At 39.8% G+C, this 15,674-nt stretch overlaps 1 protein-coding gene across 2 annotated transcripts in view; it reads right to left on the bottom strand.

The window, feature by feature from the left end:
* LOC117450616 (carbonic anhydrase-related protein 10-like) overlaps positions 1-15,674 on the bottom strand; it is a 228,397-nt gene that overhangs the window by 96,261 nt on the left and 116,462 nt on the right. For both annotated transcript variants that reach the window (XM_034088469.1, XM_071204159.1), the window contains one exon: positions 4,558-4,700. In XM_034088469.1, coding sequence (XP_033944360.1) covers positions 4,558-4,700 — 143 coding nt within the window. The remainder of the gene's footprint in view (positions 1-4,557; positions 4,701-15,674) is intronic.

The raw sequence follows: 15,674 nt of genomic DNA, 5'->3' as shown, positions 1-15,674 counted from the left end.
ATATTAAGGCTTGGGTTAGCGTGTAAGTGAGTGGTAGCTACATCGGTGCTAACGATGCTAATCGTAGTCTCCAAGTTAAAATCATAGACTGTATATATAAAGGTTAAAACGAAATAGACAAGTGTTAAGCGTTAAGTGGGATAATACTGTTGATCAAACGGCTTCTGTTTGAGGTTGATAAAATAAGGTTACATCCTTGTAACTTAGAGATATTTTATTATGTAGGTAGAACTGGATGCATATAAGGTTAATTTAAATTGGCTATGCTCAAGTATGTAGACAAGCTAATGTCATGTATGTGAAATCAACCTCACAATAAGGTGTGTATATTACAATTATTAATGTCATATTTCAAGATGATTACTTAGATATTACAATATGGTTGATTGAGCTGGAGTTCATTATCGAGCTTACACGTTAACGTCACAGTCATCTGAAGAACGAACCCAAACCTTGTTGTTTTTATTAATTGCATTACCAAATGGGTATCAAATAAACAGTAAGCATTGGTAACACAACTTCCAAAGTTACAGAAAAATAAAAAGGACCCTGACTCGGACAATACACAATCCAACATGTCCAACAGAAGAGAATCAGTTATATTGTTTGTACACATGGTACTTTACATATATATCTGTTTGTTTAAGGTGTCCAGGTGATGCAGGCAGGCTGGACCAGAGAGTGAGAGACAGAACTGGACTCCTCACAGCAGTGAACTTCAGCTCAGGTGCAAAGACTCTTTTTTTCAAGATATTGGTTTAAATGAATGAAGTATTGACTTGAATACACTGATATGTATTCCATTAAACAATACTAAATACTAGATCACCTACACATCAGTTAAGTTGAGGGTTTATTCCATGCAAAAAGTTACATTTAGATGTTTAGCAATATGACTTTGTCAGCTTTCTAATTTAATGTATTGAAGGCAAAGATATTTAACACATAGTGAGAACCGCTACTATTTATCTCTCAATATTGTCTGTAAAAAACGTGGTAAAAGTGATTCTTTCAGTGAGACAACAGAGCAAGCTTCTACAGTTGCACTACGTTTTGATAACAGTTCAATATTATTTTGATAATAACATATATTTCAATGTTGATGAACTTCATATTGTTCATTCATAATCTGATTGTCTTTGTAGCTCACTGTTGAAATACAAAAAAAACATTACAAAATAATGATATCTACAGCCCCTAAACACACAAACACACCTCTTTCATAAATAACACACTTGTTCTGCAATAATATGTTTTATGTTTCCTGTCATTTTTGTTAGGAAAGGACATGCCTGAAAGACACGACATGTTCTCCTTCTCTGAGGGTCAAGAAGAACATCCAAGAGGAACATTACAAGCTGATGTTATGAGATTTTAACTGTGGAGCCTCGCAGTTTTTCAGGTTGATATGTGAAGCTCATTAGCTAGCCAACATGTATCTAGCAAATGTTTAGCAAAATATTAGAAGTGAGGCTACGAGACTAACTAGGTCTACTGTAATAGCCTCACTTTTAATAGTTTGCAAAACATTAGCTAGCACTAGTGTTTTGCAGTTGCTAGCAGCTTATTGGGATGTTATGCTAGATAGACAGGCATTGTTTTGATATAATAAATTAAGCATTATTGTTAGTTAAGCATGTCAGCCTGCAGCCCCACTTCTGACAAATGACTGACTGAAATAATAATATGAATTATTGAAAAATAAATTCACTTTAATTAAGAATAAATGCCACGATAAATCCAAACTGACAAAGGTACATTATATTGTTGAGCGTCCTTTAACTCTCACATTAGGATTTACATTGGGGCACAATAAACCAACTCCTCTCTGCACCTAATATATCTATATGATGTCAAGAGTTACATTTAGGTGCACAATGCTGTCTCTTGACTTGCAAGCTCTTTTACCAAACAAGCTAACGCTAGCTGGGTAAATATGACGCTCTTTGTAACTAAAACAAAACTTACCTTCTTATATATCGACTTTCTCCACTTCGATCAACTTTGTTTCCTCCGGCTTCAATTTGCATCACTCTCGTTCGTTCCCTCTATGTCTGATCAGACATCAATCTGTTCCACGTAGCGCGCCCCCTAGAGGCCTGGAGCACTGTGTGTTTTGGGGTTTGTATGTGTTTTTGACTTTGCAGCGTCTTTCTGTTGCATTTGTTTTCGGGGTTTGTGTGTTGTATTTAGTTTGCATAATTTCTGTAAATGCAGCGTTTTTTGGTTGTATTTGTTTTCAAGATTTGTTTGTTTTTCATTTCATTATTTGCAGCTGTTTCCTGCTTACGTATGCGTTTTTGGCCGTTGTTCCACATTTGTACCTGCCGGCCACCGTACGTCTGATATCTAAGAATGGGTAAACTTTGACCTCTTTTCATCTGAATATGTCAAATAACTAGAAAACACTGCTAAGCACTGAAATGAATCCAGGAAGCAATGTGCAACATCACCAAAAGATGTTTTAACGTTGATTCAGTGTTCTTTACAGGGGATTTGACTCTGATTAGATTAGATTAGATAGAACTTTATTAATCCCGAAGAAAATAATTTTTGCCAGGTTGCTCCAAAATTACAATACAGATAATACAGATACAGATTGCTGTGAAAAGGGCTACAAAAGTAATGCCTCCTGAGCCTACTGAGTCAAATGCAGCTGGGAATTTTAAAGCCTTCGGATATGGATGAAAAGCTCATAGTCTCTGTCAGACAGAAGTTTCTCGGGGTTTTGATTTAGAGAAAATGTCCTGTTCTGATCTCAGCAGTGATAAATTAAAGCCAGTCGCTGTCAGAGAAGGACAGTCATGCTTGTATCAGAATGTTTGATTAGTTCTGCCTGAAATTCATCGGCCATGTCAGTTTAACATCGAGGTTCCAACCCCAGAGGATTCAGAAACGCATTTAATCAAAGGACAGATGTCAGGTCATCTAAATCAGGGGTTCCCAACGTGGGGGTCGCGAGATGATTAAAACATTTACATTTTTTTTTTTTTTATTAATAATAACGTGTGCATAGACATTTTTCAGACAAGCCATCTGTATAATTTCCCCGCAGCGAGGCTCCCCCCATTGGTAATCCACTAGCGCAGTGTTTCTCAAACTTTTTCATACCAAGGACCAGTGGCGTCGCCTGGCCTGGGCTTTAGCCCCGAATGTTTTTTCTGTAGCCCCGGACAATTCCCCCTCAATAATATAATATATATTAACCGTACTTTACGTGAACCTCATCATGACACAAGAGAGGACGGCAGGACTGTAATTTATAAGAGAATAAAGGAAATACTATATGACAGTAAAACAAGAATAGAGTTTGAAAGGGGAGTGATTTGTAAAATATCCATAAAAAAAATAAAATCTGTTTACAGTTCTGTTTCATATGGGTGTTGAGAGATGTATCCATAGATCTCTTAAAGGTGGGGTAGGTAAGTTTGAGAAACCGGCTCGAGATACACTTTTTGTTTTATTCCATGGAATGCACTTAACATCCCGATAGCGATGAATATCTTAAGTGCTTTGACAAAAAATCCATACAAATATTTCATCTTTGGAAGCCATATACTGTAAAAAGCACGACCAATCATCTGAGCGGCCTGGCTAAGATAACTGGATGGCCTACCTGCCTGTCAGCCTTGCATCTGTGCACAAACTTATCTCGTGCCCTCATTGGTCATGTGCACGTTCGTGTGTTGGAGGAGGGGCTCTGTAAGGAAGTGGCAGATTTTTTCTGGCTGTGTATTTTCAAATTCTAGCGCACTCAAGCTGGTTTCTCCAAAATTACCGACCCCACCTTTTAATGTTGCTCTCAAAGTGCACCGGATTGATGCTTTTAACTTCAATATTTAAAAAAAAAATCTTCCTGGGGAGCATCCCCCCGGACCCCCCTAGAGGAGGTGAGGTCCGCCCCCCACTCATAAAAAATAGCACTTTACCCCTGCCTATATGCCGTGAGCTGATTATTGAGCCTTCATTGTAACAGTCGTGGGTGTACTGTGTATGTGCGTGTGGGGAGTGTTGCAGTGGACAATTCCACTGTAGCGCCGCGGCCGCCACCACTGTGGGCTAAGCCCCGAATGTTTAAGGTCCAGGCGACGCCCCTGCCAAGGACCACTTAACCAATAAAAAACACTCACGGACCACCTAACTCCACACATATCCAAAAACAATAGGCCTGCTTCCCACTCCAACAGTACATAACAGCCTAATAATGACAGCTTAACCTTCTCTACATCGCCTCGTTCACACAATAAATCAACAACTACAGATTATATAAGCATTTCGTTCAAATGCGATTTAAAATGCTCACAGGTTTTACACCTCTTATGAAATGTAGACTACATTTATTACGGAGTTTATGTCCGAGCCAACAGACTCTCAGATCGTTGGCTACTGAGAGATATGCAAAATACACCGCATGTAGTATGACACAAACCTCCGCTGTGGATTTTCAACACAAAATACGGTAAAACTATGGTCGCAGGCCCAAGTTTTACCAGTCTCTGGCACTGTTATTTTGGGGTTCGCGGGCTGAAAAGTGGGAACCCCTGATCTAAATAGTACCTTGCGTCCTCCAGTGTTGAGCCTCAGAGGGGTCAGGTAGGGGTCAAAGATCATGTGGCTGGTCTCGATGTCGATGGGCGACTGTCTCTTCCCTATGGAGCACAGGTTCCAGGCCGAGTGCACCAGACCCCAGAAGGATGGGACTGGTGGAGAAAGAGAAGAAAAATAAATATTAGCATTAATTAGTGTGTGTGCTTTAGTGCTCTAGTTCAAACCATAACAATTGAGAGAAAGTGAGCAGAAGAGCTTCATTATCATGAGAAATGTTGAGGTTAGTAAGACTTTTACATAGGACTTCATAAATATCTGACAAAAAAACTAGCTTTATATTAAAGTATCTGCAAGTTTAACTAAGGTAAAGATACCGACTTTATTAAAGTCTGTCCAACAGTTCTCACACTTTCCATTGCTTATAATAGACAGCGGTGGCTCCCAACCTTTTCCTCTTTTTTGTCTTTTACACAATAAAGTGTCCAGTTGTGAGCCTCATCACACGATCTGCCCACTGTAGATCATGGGTCAGGACTTTTTGTCATTTCAAAGATGCCGTGGTCAAGCCACTACTTAAAAATAAAAATCTCGACCACTCCATTCTCGCAGATTTTAGGCCCATTTCCCAGATACCTTTTTTATCTAAAGCCCTGGAGCGAGTAGTCAGGGTTCTTTCACCTTTTCCAAAGTCAAATTCAAGCACTTTTCAATCATTTTCAAGGTGCATTTTCCATCTTTTCAAGCATCTTACAGCTGTTGTAAATTACATATTTATATACACATACTCAAATGATTATTTCCTACCTCACATTAAATCAGATGTTCTTTATGCTATAAACAACCAAATGTGTGTTTCGTGATAGCCTTCTACACGAGGATGAAAAATTAAAGAAAAGAAAACTAAGTTTAATATTTCAAAATGAGTGATCTGTACGTAGACTGGGCCTCCCATATAACCTGTCTGAGCCGATATAAAACAATCAGCCAAATAACTTTTCAATACATTATTGATTACTATTTTTGAGGTACTTTTAGGTTGGCAGTAAACATAAGTCAGAGGTAAATGGTGTACTTCTACTCCACTACATGTATTTAATACCTTTAGTTACTTCACAGATCTGGATGAATGATGTGAAATATAATCAAGTGTTAAATCAGACTTTAGTTCCACCTGGAGTAAATCCACCAGCTACCCTGCAGTCTACAAAGTCATTCAGACTAGCTGCACCTTCACCAGCTTTGAGAACACTTTCATGATCTATCTTTATAAAACACATCATATATATTATTCTGAAATGGACCAATCTGCACAACGACTACTTTTACTGTCTTTAACTATATTTTGATGAGAGTACTTTTCTACTTTTACTTGAGGAACATTTTGAATGCAGGACTTTTACTGTGACAGAGTATTACACTCTGGTACTTCTACTTTTACTCAAGTACAAGATCTGAGTACTTATAATTTCACTACAAGATCTGAGTACTTGTACTTTTACTCAACTACAATATCTGAGTACTTATTCCACCTCTGGTAGCGTATTAGTCTGAATTGTAGCCACAAAATCACGCAGAGCTGCATCAAAATAGACTCACAATGGTAACAAGTGGAAAATAATATTTACAAATGTGTCCAATGATTGTAGGTAATGCTGACTACTCAAGACACCTGCCTTATACATCTTCAAAGGAAGACTGTGTTCATTCTACAATTACATGGGATTAAAGCTAAATGTAGTTTTACTTGTATAATACTTCAATTTTATATAAAAGACAGTTTGTTTTCATCTGTTTTCAAATAAACAAAGTATTGGCTTTCAGAATATTAAACTTGTTTCGGCAAATTCAGATGATAAATACAACTTTGAAGCTTCGGCATAATTACAAGCAGAGAACGGACTAATGTAACGTCACAGCAGCATAGCAACAGCCGGTGTTTCTTGTGAGTGTTTCCCCGGTACACAAACACAAAAATACACACACACTCGCGAGCTTCCCCCAGACCAGTAATACAAACGAAAATGTGTCTTCGGGTCAATGTGACTGATTTCGATAGAGCAAGTCACATTTGGTTTAGGCACGAAACATACTACCAGTAGAAATACATTGCTTTCAAAATCGCTCTGTGTCGAATCAATAGATTATATTTCGTGACTATAACACGAAATGCCGTGAGTGCTTCGTCCTCTGAACACCACAGGATGGCGACTGTAACGCACATAACATAGGTACGCTCCTCTGATTTGATTGTCCCCTGCAATTATTATTATCCCTCATCGAGTTCGCTATTCAGCTCGCTAACGTTAGCTTAAACAAACGTAACATGCAACGTTAGCCTAATCTAAAATGCTCTACTACGGCGTACCTTTCATGTGGCTCGTTAGCGCAGACTCTCGCATCGTTATTTTTGCAAACTTTGCAGGAGGCTACTCGTGGGCTTGACCCTCGTCTTAGCCATGGCTTGTATTTGTCTTCTGCTAGCCAACGCTCGTTGAAACGGCAACCTCCTGGCACACAGTCATCTATCTCTCATCAGAATGCCCAGGTCACACGTAACACAAACACTTGCAGGTCGCGCGCATAGCGCGGGAAGGCCGTGGCGGAGCTGTTTTATGTAGAAGCGAAGCAATTATTTTCTTTTAATCTAAAAAGCGAACTATTCAGTCAGAGAGAAATTTATTGTAAAAGTAAAGCATTTACATTTTCAAGCACTTTATCTCAATTTCAAGCACCATTCCCAAAATTCAAGCACTTTCCCAACCTTGAAAACACCATGTCAAATTTCAAGCATTTTCAAGGATTTCAAGCACCCGTACGAACCCTGAGTAGTCTATGACCAGCTGCAGTCGTTTTTAACCACGCATGGCATCAATGAAAAGTTTCAGTCTGGCTTTAAACCAATGCATAGTACTGAAACAGCCCTTTTAAGAGTTTTTAATGATCTGCTCCTAGCCGCCGATTCAGGTAGCCCAGCTGTCTTGGTGCTGTTAGACCTGATAGCTGCCTTTGACACTGTGGACCATAGCATCCTGTTGTCACGGCTTGAACAGTCCGCAGGCATTACAGGCTCTGCCCTTGCATGGTTCAGGTCTTACCTGACAGACCATAGCTTTTTAGTGCAGCTACAGTAGGTGCCTTCTCCTCTGCCAAAGCCCCTCTTACCTGTGGGGTCCCCCAAGGCTCAATTCTGGGCCCCATCCTCTTTTTACTGTACATACTGCTCCTAGGTTCAATTCTTACGAAACACAATATTCCCTTCCACTGCTACGCGGACGATGTACAGATCTATCTGCCTCTCAAAGCAAATGTCAACTCACTACAGCAGTTGATGGACTGCTTAACAGAGATACAATCCTGGCTGAGCAAAAACTTCCACAACCTCAATGAGAGCAAGACCGAGGTAATCTTTTTTGGACCCCTACCTCCACCCTCTCCGGTTGATATTCTGGGCTCCCTAAGAAAAAACATCCTCCCCTCTGTCATGAACCTTGGAGTGACCTTCAATAGCACTTTTAAAATCGACAAGCAGGTCAGCACCGTAGTAAAATCCTGTTTTTTTTAAAATAAGACTATTGGCCAAAACTAAGTCGTATTTATCTTTTGAAGACCTGGAAAGGGTTATTAACGCCTTTGTGACCTCAAAACTGGACTATTGTAACGCTCTGTATGTGGGTATGGACCAGGCATAAATTAAACGCCTGCAGCTAGTCCAAAACGCAGCTGCACGTCTCCTGACTGGCCACAAAAAGCGTGACCACATCACCCCAATTCTGGCCTCACTACTGGCTTCCAGTCCGGTTCAGAATTGATTTTAAAATCCTTTTATTTGTTTTTAAAGCACTAAATGGGTTGGCTCCGGCCTATATAGCTGAACTCCTCCAGCGCTACACCCCAGGCAGAGCCTTAAGATCTGCTGACCAGCTGCTGCTGGTAGTGCCTAAGACTAGGCTCAAAACCAGAGGGCACCGAGCCTTCGCAGCAGCTGGCCCCAGGCTCTGGAACACTCTTCCCCTCCATGCGAGGTCTGCCCAGACCCTAGGGGCTTTTAAATCCACACTGAAGACACACTACTTCTCTCTGGCCTTCTAGTTAGAGTGGGGTCACGACTCCTGACTGTTCCATGTGTTGCTTTATCTGTTGTGATTTATTGTCTTTTATTGTGATGTAATGTGTTTTTATGTGTTTAAATTACATGTACAGCACTTTGGCTCGACCAAAATCGTTTTTAAATGTGCGCTACAAATAACATTTGATTTGATTTGATTAGGAAACAATTTTCTGCACACAGATTTCTTTCATTTTTTTCTCAATAATTCATCTAGATTTGTTTTGGTACCCCATATGAGTGCCATATGCCCAGTTTTAGAAACACTGAATAACAATTATTCTCATAGCTATCCCAGCAGGGCAGTCTGAATGCATTTCTCCATAAGGTCCAGGCTTGGATTTTCGTCATTTTAGGGGCAAGGCCATTTGGCCTTTGGTGTCACAAATGTTTTCAGGGCGCAAAGGCCGCATGCCAGGGCACAAAGGCCATTGAGGGAAACATTTGGATTTGGAGCTTACAAATAAATAACTTCACTTTCTGATAAGAAAAACACACGAATGACATGGAAAACAAATCACTTTTTTAATATCAATAATGTCAAACATTATATCATCATACTGTAGGCCTATGCCTCCTTAGTATTACCGTATATAAAATGAAATACTTTTTGAATAATTAGTGTTTGGTATTTTTTCCATCTACTACTTATCCCATTCACAAATCAAAAATCAAATCAAAAAATCTAAAATTCTATTAATATGTAACAAATATATTCCATTTCAGAGCAGAAGAAACAGCCTTCAAGGGTATGGCCATCATGGCCGCCGGTGAAAATCCTACCCTGATAAGGTCACAGGTTAAACTCCGGTAAAAATTGCCTTACAATGCAGGGTAGATTTAAAAATGTACTCCCACCAGTATAAAGTTGATGAAGCAAGAAATATCATCTTATTTTTATGACATGCATGCTTCCTCTTAAGGCCCGGACACACCAAGCTGACACCAAAGAACTGACACAGACGGACCCCTGACTGTTGCGTCACCTCGCGTCTCTGCGTCTTGGCCATGTGTCGCACTGGAACACACCGCAAAGACTTCAGCCGAGGGCCAAGTAGCACGTACGAACTGCGCATGCGTGAGTGGCAATAACTCTCCTTACCAGCAGGCGGCGGTACTGTGTATTCGTCATTCAAAAGAGGCAACAACACACTGAGAAGGGCGTCTCAACGCTCATCGTCGGCCTGACGCCCATCAACAGCCAAAATCGGCTTGGTGTGTCCGGGCCTTTAGTCAAAACCTGCCACCTTCATTACCCATAATGCAACTCGTCCACTGGCAGTTCAGTTGGAAAATGAGTTATGCTAGTAGTGTCCTTCTTTCTCAATAGCGACTTTTAAAGCTGGTGCTGCTAGCTACATTGATTTGAAAAGAGTTGTCAACATTGGGCTGGGTTATTTTCATTATTGATCAGCAGTGGAACTTTAAGCCAAACTATGATGGCTGTGTAATTAAATTGCGGTTATTACACAGCTTGTTTAAATGCTCTATTCTGATGGTCAATTTAAATGTCTGCTTTTTCCTAATATGGTCCGCTAAGGATAGCATGCCTTTGCTAATACACTCTATCAATAGATCATGTACAGTTATATCAATCCACAAACATAATTCCATTCAATTTAAATTCCACTTTGGCTAATAGCTTCCCATTAGTTTCCCTTTCATTACTTCACCAGAAAACACCATGGAATATTTTTGAGTGATCATTTTCATATATAAGTTAAAAGCACAACACTTTAGATTCATAATTAACTGTCCTGAATAAAGAAAAAAAGAACAAGAAGAACAATAAAACAGCATAAGAGAAAAAAAACCTTAACAAGACCTACACCGCTACATCACTATCGACACAGTTCAGAGGTTGCTACGCAGTAGAACGGACTATTTTGTCTTAGTGGAAGCAATACAATAAGTATTATTATTTTGAGTTCAATAATTGATTTATTTTGTAATAATAATAATAAAGTGTGTTTGTGAAGCATCTTTCATAGCGAAAAGCAATCCTCAAGTATTCGTGTAATAAGCAGGATAATGTGCAGGCTCCCGTCTAGCTGCACATTATCCCTGACTCAACATGCGTTCTGAATCAGAGGACTGTATGGAATAACTATGGTCGATTACACCACTAGTTTTAATCATGTGACATGGTTCCAAATGTTATAATATATGTGTCTACAAGCTGCTGATCAGTTTAGGATCATCGCTGCAGCTGATCCTGGATGGGGATTGGACGGGAGTGTTGCACTGACAGATAAACCCAAAGCCGGCCAGCTGTGGCTGTTTGACTTCAAACAGAGACACATCAGAGCCTCTTGAGGCCCATTTGTGATGTGATAGTGGGCAATATAAATAAGATTGACTTCATTATTTGTACTGTGTAGAAGTCCAAACACATGTCCTTAGATGAACATACCAAAGCCACTGTAATTTGACACACACAGATGAGAGGGTTTATCACTAGCTAAAAAACATAGAGGCTTAATGACAATTCACAGTGTAAAACAGCTGTCATGGTAAAAATAAACTCATCAATTGTAGTTAATGTGCTCGGCTAAATGTGAAGGATGTTTAAATGATTGATGTGTGTGAGCTTCAAACACATTTGATGGCTTTTTAAATTCATGTGAGACTTTTTACCAGCTGCATGCTGTTTGCATATTCACACCTGCACAAGGCCCGAGACACAAACCGTTACGTCCGGTTTGACTCGGTGCTCACATTCCTCCCTCTCACTCTCTCCCCCTCTCCATCTCCATCCCGCTCATTATTTCTCTCTGTATCTATCTCAGGCAGTACTCAGAGGAGTGAAGTGACAGATGTGGCAGCCCTGACCTGCAGAGTGCAATCCTGACCTCACAGCCGCATGTCAACACACCCTTATATCACCCAGATGTGTGTGTGAGGGTCTGTGTGCAATTTGGGGATGAATGTGTATCCAAAATATGTCTACACGTGTGATTGTGTAGCTATACTGTTGGATGCAAATCAGTCTTTAATGGAGGAATTAGTTCTTGACAGGGCTTTTAGAAACGAGTGTGCGAGGCTGCTGCACCTGATGCATCATTATCCTCGTTTAAGACTCACCTTTTTTCCCATGTGATTTTCTCATGATCAATCACTTGTATTTTCTGCAATAAAACCACAGCAATGCAGTGATGTTTTGTAAAAGCTTTCTCTGTTGTTGCCCTTCGGTGATGTACGAAAAGGCAGGCTATGCCTCAAATGCAGTATTTCTGCATTGAAACTGAACTTTAGTATTTGGTGTAAATTATGAGTTTTTAAATTGTCCAACATGCTTTGTATTTATAGGGCTGAACGACTTGGTGAAATCAAATAATTGTATTATGTTGACTGATATTGCGATTTTTATATGATTTACTGTTGGGAAAATACTGAATGTATTCTCTTCCAATATCAGAGTCCACATGCTAACAAAGGTATCCCAACTGTAGCTGTGTTCATGACAGGATGTGTGATGACCTAGAAGAGCATCAGGACTGCTTGAGGCAGATGGTAGCTATGTGATTAACATGATGACTCAGCCTCTATGGAGAGAGACATATGACAAGCATGCTCATTTCTGACGTGGAGCTAATCTGAAGTAAACATTGAATACTGCTTTCTACTCCTCCATCTTGTGACTGTGTAACTCCCTCTCTTGGATATCAGCATGTGAAGGACACTGCTCAGGAACTAGTTGATGCTCTGTGTGTGATGACTACTAACATTCTGCAAGGATAATAAATATATGTATCCTGAGATTGAGACTCAAGCCGGTGACGAGTGAGATTTTTCTAACATTTACAGGAGTGATCATCAATCAATCAATCCAAATACTTTACTAAATCGCAGGGGGATTGAGGTTTCATGACAGTTGCACCATATTAAACTAAAATGAATACATATAATTGTGTATTTGCTAGGGATGTCCCGATCACCTTTTTTTGCTCCCGATCCGATTCCGATCATTTGATTTTGACAATCTGCCGATACCGATTTTTCCCGATCCGATCTTTATGCAATGCATTAAGAGAAAAAAAAGGTAACAGATAACGGCTGGTCATCCAACGCGATGAATTCAGCTATCTTGGCTGTTATTGTTCTGGGGCAGTTTCTCTTTCCTTTTAAAAGTCTCTGAAAGTGTCGGTTGTTTCAGTGCCGTTACCTGAGTGGCCACTGTGTACTCGCCGTGTTGTTGTTGGTGTTTGTTTCTCAGGTGGCGTATTAGATTGCTCGTGTTGAACGTAGCTCTGTTCTTTCCACCACGCGGAACCTCCTTCTTGCAAACATTGCATCTGGCTGTTACACTGCCTTCGCTTTCAATTTTATAATACTTCCAAACTCCTGACATTTTCTCTGTCCCGACTCCCGAGTCACCAGCTGAACGTAGCCTCTCGTTAGCTTACTGCTACTATTAGACACTGCGCCCACTCTGTTGCCAGATTTCAGAGAAATAAGCAACCAGGTCTGAAAACAAGCCCAAAGAAAGCAACACATACATGATGTTGTGTAATTTTAAACCAAAACTAAGTCCTCAGGATGACTTTAAGACGTGAACATGGTCATTTTTGTTTTGTAACATTAAATAAAAAAAATATTTTCTAAAAAAAAAAAAAAAATCCTGATCCCCGATTTTTTGAAAATCACGTGATCGGCTCCGATCCCCGATCACGTGATCGGATCGGGACATCTCTAGTATTTGCCAGCTCATAGAGTCCTATTGTGAACCTGGAAATGTTGAGTACACCAAAGTTGTATGTTAGAAATGAATAGTACAGGTCCCCAGCTCATAGAAACTGCTGGATGCTATCTTGCATGTTGGGCAATTTGCACAACTAGCCTAAATTGCATGAATTAGCATGAATTAGCATATGCATAAGTAAAGTGGTGGCGAAGTCAATAGGGACTTGGCTTGGCAACTGGAAGGTCACCAGTTCAAGTCCCGGCAAGACCAAGTGCTACCCAGGTGTTCCTGAGCAAGGCACCGTTCCCTACACTGCTCCCCGGGCGCCGTTCAAAATGGCAGCACACTGCTCCTAACACTAGGATGGATCAAATGCAGAGAAACAATTTCCCCACGGGGATTAATAAAGTATATCAATATCAAAAAACGGCTTGGACAATTGGAAAAACTATTTTGTGGTTTTGGGGGATATTGAGGATGTTAAATCTATTTCTGAAATGTTCAGGATCAACAATGGCAGGTTTAACCAGAAAGTGTCCATATTTGTACTCCCAGTGGGCTGATTTTGATGAATTATGGGTCAATTTGAAAGTTTTAGGGGATTTCAAAACTGAATTTTTTTATTTTTTAGCAATTTTCTGCATATGCTAATGCACATTAATGCAACTTAAATTGCAGGATTGTCTCCAGGTCGCCCTTTTTATTTACTACAAGACAAATGTGCCTTTTTATTTCATACAGTTCAATTTGCATTGAGACAGGGAAATAATCTAAACCTCACGCGTGGCGTTTCACTGTCAAGGGGAGCGTGTATGTAATTACAATGCAAATACTGACTTGAGCCCCAGTACTGTATGGGTTAGCCCTACCATAGATTACCCAACACAAATACTCTGACGCCACCACTGTTTGCGGTCTACAATGACAGAGAAGAGACTGTCAAGTTTGGCTGTACTCAGCATTGATTCAAAACGCACCATAGCTTTAAATCTTAATACGTTTGTGAGGCGTTTTGCTGAACAAGATGGTAATCGCCACATTCAGCTGTAATAGGCATGCCAACTTGATGCTCTGCTCACGGATGAGTCGGTGAGAATAATAAACTGTTAAGATGATGACCTTACGTGTGTAAATATATTTTTCTTCTTTGAGGGGGTCTCCCCCCAAAAAACAGTTTGAAGTCCTGAGAAAGTCAAATAAGACGGTGTGTAAAACTACACTGCCCAGCCAACAGAAAGTAACCACTTTGAGTTAACTAGGCCAGTAGGTAAGGGCTTTCCACTGGATAATAACTGCAGCGATGTTTATGTTTTAGCTGAATACACGTTTTTTAACCCTAACTGATGCAGTTAGTCACTTCTTTAATGTTTGTTCTTTCTGATGTAAAGTCAACTGTTTGCAGTAAAGTTGTGGGGCGCTGAACTGTTCTCTTGAATCTTTTGATATATGATAATAATTACTTGTCTTTCAAATTTGAAGGAGGGTGAGCAAGCATCTTGAGGAACGTTCATCATTAACTCCTCCAAAAAATATAGTTTATTTAATAATAACACTGAATATGTGAATCATAACAGTGATTGACAGCTGATAGGAATAATATGATTGTTAATATTATCATATTCATTCAGACTAACATCGATGATACAGTTAATTAATGTAATTTTTGCAGCAGTCTGCATATATTTGGTTCCCCTGCTGGTCTAAGAGTGAGACAAACTCATTTAGTTATTGTTCAGTTAAAATGCATTAAATTATATCTGCCACCTTATAGATTTATATGTAAGGCTTTACTGATGTGCCACAATAATGTCATCTATGTTATTGAGTTAAAATATCAATATTGTGGCTTTCCAAGTTAACATTGATTGATATGACTGCGATTAAATCAGCATATACTTCTGCCAGGGGACGCCACCCCTGAAATTCTCCTGCCACTCTCTTGCCACCCCATGAATATTTGTCTAGATCCGCCCCTGCACCTGAGTAAAATTCAGGTAAGGTGATTGTCAAGTGCCAACAATCAGGAGAGATATTTGATAGTGGGTGCTTGAGAAGACTACACATGTATCTGCAGATCCCTATTATTCTCTAATTGTTCATCAAAAACTGTATATAATGGCTATTTTGCCCATCCCTTTCAAGATCTCAAGATTTTCAAAGGTTTATTGAAATATCATATACACAACTACGGTGTAGTTATGCAATTATGACAAACTTGGGTCATAGGTTCCTCAACAATTGAGACACATTCATTTCCAAACATTTGGACTACCTATGTTGCCAATGTATCATATTTTCAATTTACACACGGCATCTATTGCACGTCTGTCCGTCCTG

This window comes from Pseudochaenichthys georgianus, chromosome 8 (assembly GCF_902827115.2).
Source record: "Pseudochaenichthys georgianus chromosome 8, fPseGeo1.2, whole genome shotgun sequence".
NCBI classification, from domain to species: domain Eukaryota; kingdom Metazoa; phylum Chordata; class Actinopteri; order Perciformes; family Channichthyidae; genus Pseudochaenichthys; species Pseudochaenichthys georgianus.
Note: the sequence above shows the minus strand (reverse complement) of the source record. Positions and strands in the feature narration are given on the sequence as shown.